Source organism: Lissotriton vulgaris, chromosome 8, assembly GCF_964263255.1.
Source record: "Lissotriton vulgaris chromosome 8, aLisVul1.2, whole genome shotgun sequence".
Lineage (NCBI taxonomy): Eukaryota > Metazoa > Chordata > Amphibia > Caudata > Salamandridae > Lissotriton > Lissotriton vulgaris.
This window is the reverse complement of record NC_141696.1, coordinates 1,504,721,891-1,504,738,345: the sequence shown is the minus strand read 5'-3', so window position 1 is coordinate 1,504,738,345 and position 16,455 is coordinate 1,504,721,891. Positions and strand designations below refer to the sequence as shown.

Sequence of the window (16,455 nt, the reverse complement as noted above, 5' to 3'; positions counted from 1 at the left end):
GCGAGTATTGTTGTTATTTATTAAACAGGTAAACCAGTAGACGACTGTCGGTCTTATATACCGATCTCCTTAATCAACGTGGAGGCTAAAGTCTTGGCGAAGGTTCTGGCCACATGGCTGGGATCGGTTATATCCTCCCTGGTACATCCTGACCAATCCGGTTTTATGCCGGGGAGGAATACGGCCCTTAATATCTGTCGCCTGCACAACGTACTGGCCCGGTGGAAATATTTAGAAGAAGACGCTGCTATTCTCTCCCTAGACGCCTCTATGGCCTTTGATTCGAAAGAATGGTCCTATATGTTTGAGGTGTTGGCGAGAGCAGGACTGGGCCCGAAATTCATACGATTGGTGCGCTTACTATAAACTGACATATCCGGTCAGGTTAGTGTGAATAAATTTACGTCCAGACATTTTCCCCTTCGTAGAGGTACTCGGCAGGGGTGCCCCTTGTCGCCGCTACTATTTGCATTGATGTTGGAACCCTCGGCAGCGTGGATAAGGAAAGATGTGATGACTAGAGGTTTGAGATGGTCCGCAGACTACGAAGATAGAATATCACTCTATGCAGATGATATAGTGTTATACCTAGCATATCCATATAGATCCATTAGTGTGGTCTTGGATATTTTTACTAACTTTGGGAAATATTCTGGATATGCTATTAATTGGGGCAAATCGATATTGTACATGCTTCAGGGACAGACTCCACGTCTTCCAAGGGACTGTGCACTACTGGTGGCTGTAGACGGTTTTAAGTACCTGGGGATCTTTGTTACTCTAGATCCGGGACTCTTCTACAAGAGCAACCTGGAGCCACTGCTTACTCGGTTGCGAGCGGATGTCCAGCATTGGAGATCTCTGCCACTGTCCCTGGATGGTCGGGCTGCCCTTTTTAAGATGCTTGCCCTCCCGCATTTCCTATATGTCCTGCAGAACTGTCCGACTAGAGTTTCTGATGCCTTTTTTGGTGCGGTGGAGGGGGAGGTGCTTACACTACTATGGGATGGAAAAGCTCCCAGAATAGCGCTCCAAAAATTAACGAAAGGATGGTATGATGGGAATATAGCTCTGCCATATATCCGGCTATATTATTGGGCATCGCTATTGACCATGGTTAATAGATGGAAATATGCCCATCCTGATGACCTGGCGTGTGCCTTAGATAGGTACAGATGGATAGGGCAGGCTATCTCGGGGCGCTTTATTCGAGGTCACAGAGACAGCCATATGTGGGCCCCAACCAGCATATATGGAGGCTCACTAATTCCCGATTGGGCTGAGCACACAGACTTACTACTATGACGCCGCTATGGTTCGCACAAAGGCTGGGTATCCTCTGCCAGCACCCCTGGTTTGACAAGTGGGACAGGATTGGTATTTCGGTGGTGGGTGATCTGATCAAGAAGGGTAGGATTTTGCGGTTTGAAGAACTACAGAAAGCGTATCAACTGGCACCCACCTTTCGATATCTGCAAGTCAGACACGCACTGATGGCGGCATTTCCCGATTGTGCAGATATACCAGAATACTCTCCCTTAGAGGATCGTCTACTAGATGGACAATTACATACTAAGGCGATCTCCCTTACCAATAGGAAGCTCAGCCATCACATGCCTGATTTCTTCGTACAGGTTAAGGAGAAATGGGAAAAAGACTTAGGGGCTAAAGAAGAGGAGGATTGGAGACAAGCGCTAATGTCGCTGAGGGAGGCTGCCATTACACTCAGATACCGACTCATACAGCTCCGAATCCTACACCGTTCATCCTTGACTGGGGTTACTCTGGCGAAGATTGGGTCAAAGCTGGACGATCTATGTTTCAAGGGGTGCAGGCAGTCAGCTAGCTTTTATCAAATGGTTTGGGAATGCCCGATGGTGCAGAATCGTTGGGACAGGGTAGCTACACACCTGCGGTCAGCCCTTACTAAGCAAATTACCCTGACGTCACGGTTATGCCTGCTGAATATGTGGGAGGCTACAGATCTTATGGAAATGGAGCAGCAGTTCACAACGTTGGGCTTTACCCTCTTTAAAAGAGAAATTGCTAGTGGATGGGGAGGTGTTGGACTGCCAGGAGTGGCAGTGTGGATGAGGGAAATGGATAAATGCATGGTTCCTGAAAAAGAAGTGCTTATTGCCCGTGGGTGTCCGAAGAAATGGGATAGGAAAAGGGCCAAGTGGAACATGTATAGAGGAGAAATATGTGTGTCCCCAGTGGTAGAATTAGAAATACGGAGGAATAGGGTTGGAGAGCAGGAAACGTAAAACAGAAGCTGATTGAAACTATTGTTTGTGGTGATGATACATATGATTGTGATGTGGCAATAATTTGTGTAATACTGTATAAGGTCTGTTCTTTATGCAATGAACATATTTTCAACAAAAAACATATATATATCTTTATCTTTATATGCTAAAGAGCATATAGCACTTTCTCAAAAGTGAATGAAAATTTAACAAGCAGTGAGAGAGGTGATGATTTTGGGATTCTCCCTGACCTAGGGAGAGAACAAAGCAGATGCCTTGAAATAAAAAAGCACATCTTATTGAACAATTCAGTGGTGGGCCCATCCTCTTAGGACCACCCCAAGCACAGTTATTGGCAAAAAAACAATCCCGACCAGAGACCCTGCAAAGCATTATGGGACGAGATTAGCAGTAGGCAGTGAATAATATAGTATCCAATATCAAAATAATTCTACAAAGAGCAGCAGTTCAACTAGTCCTTACTAGCTGTCCCTGATGAGTCAAATGCAAATGCATTGAAATTATTCTTACATCAAGCTGCAGTTACTAGATGTCCCTCACGAGTCAAATGCATAAGCATCATGAAAGAGTTTCAATGCTTTTGTATTTGACTTGTGAGGGACATCTAGTAAGGACTAGTTGAACTGTAGCTCTTTGTAGAATTATTTTGACATTGGATACTATAATATTCACTGCCCACTGCTAATCTCGTCCCATAATGCTTTGCAGGGCGTTTGGTCTGGGATTGTTTATTTGCCAATAACTGTGCTTGGGGTGGTCCTAAGAGGATGGGACCACCACTGAATCGTTCATCAAGATGTGCTTTTTTCTTTATGCTCTTTGTGTTCAAGGCATCTGCTTAGTCCTCCCCTAGGTTAGGGGGGACCCCAAATTCATCACCTCTCTCATTGCCTGATAGTTTCATTCAAAAAGTTCACTTGTGAGTAGGTTATATGCTTTTTAGCGTGTAAAATTGCTTTATCAAAGCATCTGAGGATGTTGTTGATTTACCTGCTACGCTATGTGATTAAGCACAGTTTTTGTACTGTGCTACGTGCAAAGTGTAGTGCTACGCCCAGGATTACTTACTTGTTCGCACTTGGTGTCCTCCATGTTTGTATTGTTCTTTTATCTTTGGTTCCTCTGAATTTAGTGAACCTTGCTGTTCTCCACTGATCAAGGAGTTGATATGGTGGCGCAAAGGGATACCACATAGCATTCCTAGGGTAGTTGGGATGCATCCTGGTCATCCTGAAAGCTACTCAAAGCTTACATTTGGAAATAAGTGATAGGTTCTGCATTTCCCTTTGATATCACTATAGAGAGCTGTTTTATTATATATAACTAGATTCTTCATTGTAGGGTCTATTTAAAATAAATACCGAGCTCAGGCAGGTTTCATTGGGGTCCACATTCTTGTATCCATCCTGAAGAGGCATGCTGTCCTTTCCTGTTCCTCTCCCTTTTTTCGCCATTGTGTCAGTATAGTGCACTTATAGGTAGGTGAGGGTTCAACTCTTTTGTGAGGATTGACGCTTCACTGACTTAATCAAATCCTATATCAATCAAGGGATTTGTAAAGCGCGCTACTTACCCGTGAGGGTCTCAAAGCGCTGAGGGGGAGGGTGGGCGATGCTACTGTTCGAAGAGCCAGGTCTTGTGGAGTTTTCTGAGGGTGAGTAGGTCTTCGGTCTGACGTAGGTGAATAGAAAGGGTGTTCCAGGTCTTGGCGGCGAGGTAGGTAAACGATCTGCCGCAGGAGGTAGTTGGTTGGATGCGGGGGACGGTGGCGAGAGCGAGGCTGGCGGTGCGGAGCTGGCGGGTGGGGTTGTGGAAGTTGAGTCTGCTATTCAGGTAGGCTGGTCCGGCGTTGTGGAGTGCTTTGTGTGCGTGGGTGAGGAGTTTGAAGGTGATACTCTTGTCGACGGGGAGCCAGTGTAGGTTGCTCAGGTGGGGGGTGATGTGGCAGCGGCGGGGTAAGTTGACGATCAGTCGGGCGGAGGCATTTTGGATGCGCTGTAGTCGTCATAGGTGTTTGGCTGGGATTCCGGCGTAGAGTGCGTTGCCGTAGTCCAGCCTGCTGCTGACGAGGGCCTGTGTCACTGTTCTTCTTGTTTCGGCCGGGATCCATTTGTAGATCCTGCGAAGGGTGCGGAGGGTGTTGTAGCAGGAGGAGGAGACAGCTTTGACCTGTTTGGACATGGAGAGGGTGGAGTCGAGGATGAATCCCAGGTTGTGTGCGTGGTCGGTGGGTGTCGGGGCTGTCCCCATAGTGGTAGGCCACCAGGAGTCGTCCCAGGTGGAGGGGTTGGGCCCGAGGATGAGGACTATCATCTTGTCCGAGTTCAGTTTCAGACGACTGTTCCTCATCCAGTCTGCGATGGCCTTCATTCCGTCGTGGATGTTGGTTTTGACGGTGCATGGGTCCTTGGTGAGGGAGAGGATGAGCTGAGTATTGTCGGCGTAGGAGATGATGTTGAGGTTGTGGTGGCTGGCCACTTGTGCGAGGGGGGCCATGTAGTTGTTGAACAGCGTCGGGCTGAGGGAGGAGCCCTGGCGGACGCCGCAGTTAATGTCGGTGGCTTCGGATCGGAAATTCGGGAGGCGGACGCTCTGGGATCTGCCGGAGAGGAAGGACGTGGTCCAGTCGAGGGCCTTCTCTTGGATACCTGCTTCATGGAGGCGAGTTTTTAGTGTGCGATGGCAGACCGTGTCAAAGGCAGCAGATAGGTCCAGAAGGATGGGGGCTGATGTTTCGCTGTTGTCTAATTGGCGCCTGATGTCGTCTGTGGCCGCGATGAGGGCTGTCTCGGTGCCGTGGTTTCATCTGAATCCGGATTGGGATGGGTCCAGGATGTTGTTGTCTTCTAGGTCGCGGGTCAGCTGCATATTGATGATTTTCTCGATGACCTTCGCCGGGAACGGGAGCAGGGAGATGGGCCGGAAGTGTTTGAGGTCTTTGGAGTCCGCCTTGGGCTTCTTGAGGAGGGTGGTGTTTGGGCGTGCTTCCAGCTTTCCGGGAATGTCGCGGTTTCAAAGGAGATGTTGATGACCTTCCGTAGTTGGGGTGCGATGGCTGCGCCTACCTTGTTGAATATGTGGTGTGGGCACGGGTCGTCGGAGATCCTGAGTGGATGGAGTTCATGACCTTGCGTGTCTCGTCATCGCAGACGTTGGACCAGGAGGTCAGGAGGTTGGTGCTGATGGTGTTCGCAGGAGGGGTGCGGTCGGGTCGGTCGTGGCGTTGACGCTGTTGTGGATGTCAGCGATCTTGCGGTTTTCTGACAGCATTCTTGGAAAAGTAGCGAATGCAGAAAGAGTAGGGTCTCTTCTCCATCCACAGGTTGATGGCATGTAAACTAGTTCAAGGCTTATATCCTGTACATCTAGTAAAGAATGTACTGTAAATGGTCTAGGCTTTGTATGATGGAGCTAGTGACAAATTTCACTGTATCATATGCAGTAGACAACTGTCATCCTTCACAATACCTGGGGTCGTAAGAGATGTAATACAGTACTAGGGGTGTAAAGAGAGGCAGGGATGTTGGCAATAAGTGGTCGCCATTCCTCCTTTGTATGGTGGCATTAGGCATTCAGGGAGGCTTACATCTGCTCAGCATCAATCGGATGCTGTAGACCTTGGGTGTAGGGTTGGCGCTGGTTCAATGTCACAATGCCTAGGGGTGAGTGTATCATAAGAGATGTGGCATTGGGAATGATTTGGTGTATGTACCATGGGAAATTTTTAATGGAGGTACTGGGTGCATGAGGATGTATCTAAATATACGGCAAACATGGCATGAAAGCTTTAGTATAGAAAGATATTGCTTGATTGATATGATACGGTTTGCCCTTGGTACACCATAGTTGTGAAATGATAACTCTGTACATATTGCATCCTTTCTATTGTTTCAATCAATACAAAATAAAAATGTGTTAAGCATAAATGAAAATATTATTTCAGTATTTAAGAAGGAGTGGGCCCTCTAATGAATTCCTACTATAATGTGTTTTAGAAGAGCTACATCATTTTTTACGGTATTATATTCAAAAGTATTAATCTTTTTCTCACCATGAAGCGTTTCCAAACGACCAGCAGCAGTTTCTGCAATTGTTTTCTTCATTTCTGGATATGCTTCACACACCTCCTCAAACCTCTCAGTGTTCAGCGAGAACAAATTACACAGGGTGAGAGCCCTTACAGTTGCTGTCCGTGCAACCCTTTTCAGAAGGGAGATTTCTAGAATCAATAAAGATGGACAACAAGTTGGCATCAGTAAACAATTGTAAGAAAGGCAGCCTCTTCTCATAAATGTACACACTTTCATTAAGAGAACGTAGAGCCTATACCATTGAAGCAACTAAGGGCCCACTCCTGTGTTTCTCTGACAGCTCAAGGACTTATCTGTGCCACTTGTTATCAATACTATCCGGTGTAATTGCTTTGTTGCATTAATCTTTCATTGGTTTCAAATAATTTAATCACATTTATTCACTGTAGTGAAAAAAGAATAAGCATTTGCAATGAAAAAGTGTTTGAATTAGTGAACGTTTGAGCTATTGGTGTTGCAATTGATAATGTTTGTTAGATTTATTTTTTGTTAAAAAATATCCCAGCAATAGCATCCATACTAATATAATAAAGAGAGAGCCCAAACCTTTGAGGCGGGTGATCTCAGGAACCACAGCACCAATCACAACACCCAATACAGCGTTGGAAAGGGCAGTTGCAGCAGAAGGACATAGGCTATGCAGACGCCCACAATATACATTTAAAAGGTAAAAGAACCGTGCCAGCAAAGTAGTCCCTTGTGGGCGTGTCTGCGTTGTGCTGTGGGCGTGTGCTGGGGGGCGTGACAAACGCTGGGGGCGTGTGGTACGTTCCGCCCTTCATGCCATGTCTCATATCGTGTGCTAATCCCACCCTGCTCCCTTTAAATACCCCTGCACCACATAATCATAACCCACCTGTACTCCTTAAAATACCCCAACACCCTTAAACACTATCCCATCTTAACCCTATAAATATACCCTGTACCCCAAAACTCAAACCTATCCCTAAACCCTAAAAATACCCCTGTACCACAAAACCCAAACCTAGCCCTGAACCCTAAAAATACCCCTGTACCCCAAAACCCAAACCTAGCCCTGAACCCTAAAAATAACCCTCTACCCCCAAACCCAAACCTACCCCTGAAACCTAAAATACCCCTGTACCCCAAAACCCAAACCTAGCCCTGAACCCAAAAAAATACCCCTGTACCGCAAAACCTAAACCTAGCCCTGAACCCTTAAAATACCCCTGTACCCCAAAACCCAAACCTGAACTCTAAAATACCCCTATTCCCCAAAACCCAAATCTAGCCCTGAACCCTAAAAATACCCCTGTACCCCAAAAGCCATACCTATCCCTAAACCCTAAAACTACCTCTGTACCCCATAACTCAAAACTATATCTGAACCCTTAAAATACCCAAACACCCCAAAACATATACCTCAGTACCTCAAAACATATACCCCTAACCCATACTTGCCTTATCCAAACATTAAAAAAAAACATGCTTTTACCTTTCATGCATTTACAACGAATTTCGTTGTAAATGTATGCGTGGTAAAAGCATATGAAATGTAATGCCATGCGTTATAATGGCATTGCGGAGTCATGGTACTTTCGTAATGAAAGTATGCGGAGTGATGGTATGCGGAAAGAAAGTTGCGGAATGATGGGTGTTTACCCTCCCCCGGTAAGTACATTGGTGGCACAGCGGCCCACATCTCCAGCAACATACTCATATTTTTTCACCACCCTTTTAAAAAATGCACAGGTCTCTCTCATTGATGGCCAGCATCGACATACACTTTTAGACACATCTCCCGCCCTAAGTTCAAGAATTGCGAACTTTAGAGATGGGGAGCTACGTTCGAATCTCGGCATCAGCTCAACATCCTGTGATTCCAGGCAAATCGCTTTGTCTCTCCGTGCCTACCACAAATGAATGTGTTCTTATGTAATGTAAATTGTGCTCATGCCATGTTGTCGAGTTCGCGTTATATAATATTGCAAGGAAAAATAAAGTAGGGAAACTTGAGCTCACACACTACTGAACCCGCACTCTTAAGTGCATCAGCAGTGCACTGTGAATCGGAGCATTTCACAGGCCTGTCACAGGTAAGAAATGCTATCAACACGAAATCCTACAAAACAATATACTACTGGCCGGCAGCAATTCATACCCGGACAACGTCCGGATGGGCTGTTAGTAAGTAATTAAAGAAAATTCATGTTACTTATGCTACTGCTGTGTTCTTTGTCTATCTTATCATTTGCAACGCCAATTCTGGTGTTTAATGTTCCTGCTGGAGAGGGATCAGAGTTTTATCTTGTGGCTGTGTCCACTCATGCTAAAGTAGAGCAGAGGATTAAGATGCCTGCTGCAAACAACATGTTCCTGTGTGTCAAGAGGTTTTCAGGCAACAACACAAATATAAAGGTAACTTGGGCGATTAATGTACTTGCTGGAGAGAGATTGGAATTTTTTCTAGTGGCTGTTTTCAGTTATGCTTAAGTAGAGCAGAGGATTAATATGCACGCTCCAAAGAACATGTCTTTGTGTGTTCAGAAGTTGCCAGGTAACAATAAAAATTAAAAGGTAACTTTGGAGACGTATGTTCCCGCTGTAGAGCGATTGGAATTGTATCTAGTGGCTGTTTCCACTCATGCTAATTTGCACAGATGATTAAATGCCTGCTGCAAAGAACATGCACTTCTGTTAGGCAACAGTAAAAATGTAAACGGTAACTTCGCTATTTTGTTTCAGAAACCTGAGAATTGACTTCTGGAGCTCGGCCTGTGAATTGCCGGAGTAGGCATGTATGGGTATGTTGAGAAAATCAAACTAATATAACACATACAACCTATTTGAACTTTTTTGTGTATTAGGAATTTTTAGAAGAAACAGTTTGCAAAAATAGATACCAAAATTTTGACTGTTCATTTTTGACAGTTAAAGTGAGGAGTGTCCAGGGCTTTACGTTTCCTGAAAAAAATGAGGGATCTCTCTAAGCGGAGTGGCCGATGTAATTAATGGCGTGGCTTAAAAACACATAAGCTAAAATTTGTGCTAAGCATTGTGTGCCGCCCGACTGGTATTTTACAGCTTCTGTCAGTGCACCCAGATATATATTACAACAAGTAACATTACACCTACAATAAACTAGGACTATTGACTTTGTCAATGGATGTTAGTTGCATATGATAAATAAGTAACAACTATGGCTTCCTCGTAAATAATATTGAAAATGCTTCTGTTGGGAAATGATGAGACCGGGAAAAAACAATAATGAGTCTTTTTGACTTTACATGAAAGGCTGTGAATAGAGTTATGGCTGCAGAGTTTTCATTTTTTAAATGTTCCACCCTGTGAGGATAAGGGCAAAAATGGAGAGCCCGATAGGGACCTGACTAGGCACTTGCTTTTTAGAACTGCTGGTGCTGAACCCCGATAGGATCCTCCCCACTTAAAGCCCTAAACGTGTCCTACCCCCGTCAGGGGGGAAGTACAGAAGCCATGTTAATCGCTTGCCCATACTGGTGCTGGGGATGGATTCCCTGCTGTGGCGGGCAGCGCAGTCGCAGCAGCTCTAATGAGATCGGAGTTTAGAGCTCACAGGATGCAATGCTTATCTCCTGGTAGAAGCAGTAAAAAGGTAGATGAGAGGGCAAGGTGTCTGAGGGAGGGCAAGAGGGTGTCATGAACCGAAGTGTTGAGGCCTAAAGGAGAAAGTCGAGAATGGCACCAAACAAGCATTTGCAATGCAATCGGTCTTGCCTTTGGGACCTTATATGTAGTTAGCTATTCAGCAAATTAGCCTGGGTGCTGAAACATCTACTGATCTTTAACATGGAGGGAAGTAAGCACCAAACTGCGTGACACGCCAGGTATGGGAAAACATGGAGAGAATTATTCCCTTTCAGCTGGAAATTGTATAGTTCGGTGCTCTGTTTTTAATATAAAATCAGGGCCTTCGGTGGTCATATCACTGAAAATACAAGATTTGAAAAAAATATTATTGTCTACGGGTGCTCGTGGAAGACAATTTCTATGGAATGGAATCTAGAGAATGCTAATGTGATTCTGGTATTTTACTGAACTCTGCTGGTCATTTTCTATCAAGAAAGTTAAATAGAGATAGTTGCCAGAAAAATTAAAAAAAGAAAGTCCCTCAGCAGAAAGCAATTCTGGTATTTTACTGACCTCTGTTGGTCGTTTTCTATCAAGACAGTTAAATAGAGGCTGTTGAACAGAAAAAAAGTCCCTAAGCGGAAGATGACAAGTTCTATGTGTAGGAGAGTAGGGTCTGCTTCCTATGGTCATCCCCACTTTTTGCTTTTGCTTTACTGGTTTTCGACTTAGATGTGGCAGTGGGCCGGCTAATCAGACCCACAGCCCAGATGAACTCTCTCTAAATTTACCATGTACTCTAGGTACATCCACAATGGGGAATTGGTTCACTTTGTCAGCCCCTGTAGAAGTGTACCCTAGGTACTCAGGGCATAGGTGTAACCAAGGCCTACCAGGGGCTACAGCATGTATTGTGCCACCCCTGGCTGGCCACTCAAAGAGACACAACCGGCTGATCACTCAGCTGGGGCAAGGTCGTGTAATCACCCCCTTGCTTAGGTGTAGTATTCCTATACCTACTTACATATAGACACATAGTAACCTATAAGTCACTCCTCTGGCAGTCCTTAACAATCCTGAAGGCAGAGTGCTTGGTTATGTGTGAGATGGTGCTCAAGCATGAGCTGAGCCTGTCTGCAGCTTTCGGAACCATGTCCTTATAGCTGTTCTATGATATTGCCATACCATATACTCTTAAGTGCATTATTATCCTCGCGGTTAATGCTAACTTTGGTTTGGCTTTATCAAAACATGTCATGTAAGGTGTCATACACTTTGGAATACTACCCCCTCGCCAATTCTGGCAACGGGGGTAGCATTCCACCCTTCTAAAGGGAGAAGACATGTTAGTTCTGACTATCCCGGTTAAAGTTAACCAGAGCCCCAGCATCACAAAATGGATGCTGCTGCCACAGACACAAGTCTGACCTCCTTCTGCTGGGAGTCCTTCCAGTCACGGAGGTTTGGACAATAGGGATCCTGCTTGGGGAGGTGCGAGCACCACCCCAGACAGGAGGATGTGTTTTGGGACAGGGAAGGCTGAATAGATTGAGACACTGACTGAGGCACACTAGGTGCTTCACGCATAGCCCAGTTCAAACCGGTTGCTGGGGCACTCCTGTCTCAGCTCTGGTGCGAAACTGGACAAAGGAAAGGGGGTGTAACCACCCCCCTTCCTGGTCCCACCCATAGGAGGTACCTAGTGAGCAAACCAGCCACCTTTAGTTTTATAAAGGTAAGAGCTGACCCAGGAAATATTAGATTAATCCTGGAATCGACAGCAGACGAAACTCTGGACCCGTCGACATTTATCCAAGCTGAAGACTGAAGAATCTCCCTTGTGGCCAAGGAGTGACCACCCTGGGAAACCAGGAACCATCCAGCAACTCGACGGCTTGCTTTGTCCCCGCTCCCGCCAGAACCCGAGCACAGAGCCTGACAAGACCTTGACTCCTGGATCCCTCTGACCCCACTGCACGACTCCAGCACAACTGAGCTCCGTGGAAGGCGTCGGGACCTGTGGAAGCAGGTACCTTGATAAGTCGACAACTTGCTAACAGCGCAGTTCCTGAGGCCTCCTCGAAGCTGTGCCCTGGGGACTGAGACACCCCGACACCGAGCTCCACCTGCACCGAAGATCAGCCCTCCACACTCCACGAGATCTGCGTAGGGCCCTTCTGCCTGTGTTCTGCTCGACGCATTGTCCGGTTGCTGGCCCGTTGGCTAGTTGCCCCTGGCGACAATCCTTTGTGAAACTCCACTGCTGGACTGGTTGCTCCAGACTACCTCAGACCCTCCTGGTCTGCACCAGAAGCTCCTTCTGTATTCTGCGTGGGTTTTCCTTTGCTTAGGCTTGTTGGCTCTGATCTTGAAGCCGACCCCTCCATCTGCGAGATCCTTCATGGGACAGCTCCTCTCCAGCACCTGGTCATCCTCGACGCCTCCTTGTCCGCGTGGCTGCAACTACAAGCTTCACCCCAGCACCTGATTGCTCCTTGACGTCGCCTGGTTCCTTCCCTGGTTCCACCCGGTCACTGGCTAGTGACCTAGACTCTGCCCCCTCTACTTTCAGGTCCTCTTCATCCTAGATCCACCCTTGGATTCACCCGGACATCTTCCTCCTGGTCGCCGGCAGCGTCTTTCTTCATAGGCTCCATAGACTCCAACGGCGAAACACGACACATCTTCACACCTATGCACCCGCTTCCTGTGGGTGAGGTAACGTGAGTACTTCGGTGCTCTCAAGGGTATTGACTATTTTAGTTGTAACCTTCTAGCTAGACCGAAAGTGTCCTAAATCACCATTTACTTACCTTTTACGTTCCTATTGACTTTCTATTGACTCTCGCGTGAGAGTACTGACTCTGCACACGCCGCCTGTGGGCCTCCTACTCCTAACCTAAGGGTCAGATAGTGTAGCCCCAGCAATTCCCTAGGCCCTAGGCTTCTTCCCATCCCAAGTCGTGGTTCTTATACCATTTACTTAGTATATGGTTTTACGTGCCCCTAGGGCCTAACTGTAAATTGTGCTATTTAAAGTATTTCTAAGTGTAACTTGTTATGTGCTTTTGCCTCGGATCTCATAAAGAGTTCAGAGGAGTGTGTTAGTAAATAAATACATATATATTTTATATATATCCTGTGTGGTGTCCTTTCATTTGATATTCAAGGGGTTACATATGGTAAAACAGCTGGCTATACACGCCCTCAAGAGTCTTTTAGCCTAATACTGTTCTGTCCACGCTACCTCTAGGATAGCTGGTCTATAAAGTTGACTTTACAACCATCACCATAAGGGTTGTTTCGACTGGTGCAAGGTGTTCACTAGAATAGTGAACATCATATACCAGGCCAACTTCTCACATTGGTGTGCAGCGGTAGGGATTAGAGCTTGTTGTTGTTTTACCACTTGTAATCTTGAGATATCATTTGAAAGATCACACAGGTACCTGTAGGTACATATAAAAACAAGTCTTAGTATACTTAAGTTCTACTGAACTTAGCTGTTGTAGAGCCTGGGCCTAGCACACCCTGACTAGAACTCCTAGAGAGGTTCTTTAGAAAACATTTAGTGCAGGTAGGTGAAACACATCCACCTCACTCGAAAACATGTCTCAGACATTGAACCCCAGTGGTTCTCTGCCTGCAGAAGTAGATCCCTTGAGGACTGCTTCGAGATATGAAGCCTTAGCCTTTCCAGAGTTGAGACAATTGTGTACCTCTAGAAGGCTAAAACAGGGTTTAAACCCTACCCTCAAGTTCCTGATTGAGTTATTAGAAGAGAATGATGCTCAACAGTCCCCCAAGACAGATAATACAGGAAGTCCAGATGAAGTCTTTCCCTCCTCAGATGATAATACTGATACTCTAGTACCAGAAGAGGAAGAGGGAGATGATTCTGATCTTGAGACAAATAGTCATACCTTAGTGAGAAGACTCAGTGAGGCTAACTTAAGCACACATGGGAGTCAGTATGGCAGCCCTCATACAGACCCCCAAGTGGTCTTAACCAGAGGCAGAGAAGAGGGAGATCTCGCTCTAGGGAATCTCTCATATCTCATGCTTCAAATGGCTCTCATGGCTCTGCTCAGAGAAGCATGACTTCCCCTCAGAGAAGGGAACATGAGGTCAAAATGAGAGAAGCTGCTCTTAGGATTGAAAGACAGGAACTTGAAGTTGCCCTGGCCAAAGAGAAACTTACTTGTGCTAGAGAGCATAGAGAGAGTGGGTTAGAACCCACTGATGGCAGCATTATCCCTAAGGATAAATAGAGGTCCTATGACAATAGACACTTAAGCAAGATTGTGCCCCCTACAAAGAAGGGGATGACCTCCACAAATGGATTACTGCTTTGGAGAGGGCCTGCAGAGTACAGCAGGTACCCCAAAGTCAGTGGGCAGCAATCTTATGGCTCTCCTTTTCAGAAAAAGGTAGAGATAAGCTCCTCACAGTTAGTGATGGCGATGCTAACAACTACTCTGTCCATAGAATGCTCTGATTGATGGATTTGGCCTAACCACTGAACAATATAGGTTGTTGTTCAGAGGTACCCAGAAGACACAGACTCAGGACTGGACTGACTTTGTTGATTGTGCCACTAAGGCTCTGGAAGGCTGGTTATTGGGAAGTGAAGTTAAGTGAAGTTAAGGACTATACAGGATTGTATAATTTGATCAAGAGAGAGCAAATACTTAACAACTGTCATAACCAGTTATTGCATCAATATTCTGATCTGACCTTTCCCCAAGAATTGGGAAAGAAGGCAGACAAATGGGTCAGAACCAGGATTACGCAGAAAAAACAGAACCAGGGTGGGAGGGGGGTGGGGCAGAAGAAGGCAGACCAGAAGGATAATGAGCAGAAACAAAAAAAACAGAAGTCTTCACCAGGCCCCCAAAAGGCACAGGGGGAGGGTGGCTCCAAAAAGAACAAACAGGAACAAGAAGGCCAAAAGAAGCCCTGGTGTGGGTACTGTAAGTCAGTCTCTCACTGGTTTAGTGAGTGCACCAAGAAGGGCACAGCACAAACCACCAATGCCCCTAAGGCAACTGTTCCCCCTAGTCCAGCTGTTGGTGGTGGTTCCAAGCAAAAGGGTGTAATAGGGTTGACCCTGGGAACTGAGATGGACTCTGGCCTAGTCAGAGTACCAACTCAGGTTGTTCTTGTCTGTGATGGGGACATAGCAATGTCCTCTACTGTAAGTCCCAGGAATCTGAGCAAGTACAGACAGACACCTTTTATTAATGACAAGATGGCTCAGGCCTACAGGGACACATGTGCCAGTGTCACCATGGTGACACCAAACCTTGTGGACCCTGAACAGATCATACTAGGTGAGAAGTACCTAGTGACCAATACTAGCAATGCCACTACTTCCCATAGTGTGGCAGTTGTTAACTTCTCCTGGGGAGGGGTAACTGGCCTCAAGAAAGTTGTTGTGAGTTCAGACCTTCCAGTAGAGTGTCTGTTGGGAAATGATCTTGAAACCTCAGTTTGGTCTGAGGTGGAGTATAGGACCCATGCAGAAATGCTGTGGATTTTAGCACATGTCCTTGCTGTGACCAGGTCACAGGACAAAAAGTGCTTACCTGAACAAAGGCTGGATCTTGGAACAATATACCAGACACTACCCAAGAGAAAGAGCAAGAGGGTTAAGGCAGTGCCTTCCCCCCTGCCTCAGGTTGAGGATCAGCCCTCACAGGAGGATGATTCTGAGAGCCAAGAGGGAACTGTCCTAGAAGAACTTGAGCCTGATCAGGTTGAGTTTCTTGGGACAGGGGGACCCTCCAGGGCAGATCTGAGGCAGGCACAATTAGATTGTTCCTCTCTTGAACCCCTCAGACAGCAAGCTGCTGCTGGGAATGCTCAAGGTACCTATAAAGTGTATTGGGATGATGGGCTCCTTTATTCAGAGGCTAGAGACCCAAAGCCTGGTGCTTCCAGGAGGTTGGTCATACCTCTGCAATTTAGGGGCTTCCTTCTTACCTTGGCCCATGATATTCCCTTAGCAGGACACCTGGGCCAGAACAAGACGTGGGAGAGGCTTGTCCCTCACTTTCACTGGCCCCATATGTCAGAAGATACAAAGGAGTTTTGTCGCTCCTGTGTTACCTGCCAAGCCAGTGGCAAATCAGGTGGCACAACAAAGCCCCCCTCATACCACTACCTGGGGTGGAGGTTCCCTTTGAAAGAGTGGGGATAGACATAGTAGGACCAATGGACCCCCAAACAGCATCTGGGCACAGATTTATACTGGTGGTAGTGAATCACGCCACCAGGTATCCAGAAGCTATTCCCCTGAGGACCACAACAGCTCCTGTTGTGGCTAGGGCCCTACTTGGAGTTTTCTCCAGAGTGGGGTTTCCAAAGGAGGTTGTCTCTGACAGAGGTGCAAACTTCACGTCAGGATATTTAACTGCAATGTGGAAGGAGTGTGGTGTCAACTAAAAGTTCACCACCCCCTATCACCCACAGTGTAATGGGCTTGTGGAGAGATTCAACAAGACCCTCAAAGGGATGATAAA

At 46.4% G+C, this 16,455-nt stretch overlaps 1 protein-coding gene across 1 annotated transcript in view; it reads right to left on the bottom strand.

Annotated features, from left to right (window-relative positions):
• The window catches only part of LOC147699006 (potassium/sodium hyperpolarization-activated cyclic nucleotide-gated channel 2-like), a 1,915,905-nt gene that overhangs the window by 136,277 nt on the left and 1,763,173 nt on the right, over positions 1–16,455 (bottom strand). The window contains exon 10 of the mRNA XM_086933539.1: positions 6,322–6,489. Coding sequence (XP_086789665.1) covers positions 6,322–6,489 — 168 coding nt within the window. The remainder of the gene's footprint in view (positions 1–6,321; positions 6,490–16,455) is intronic.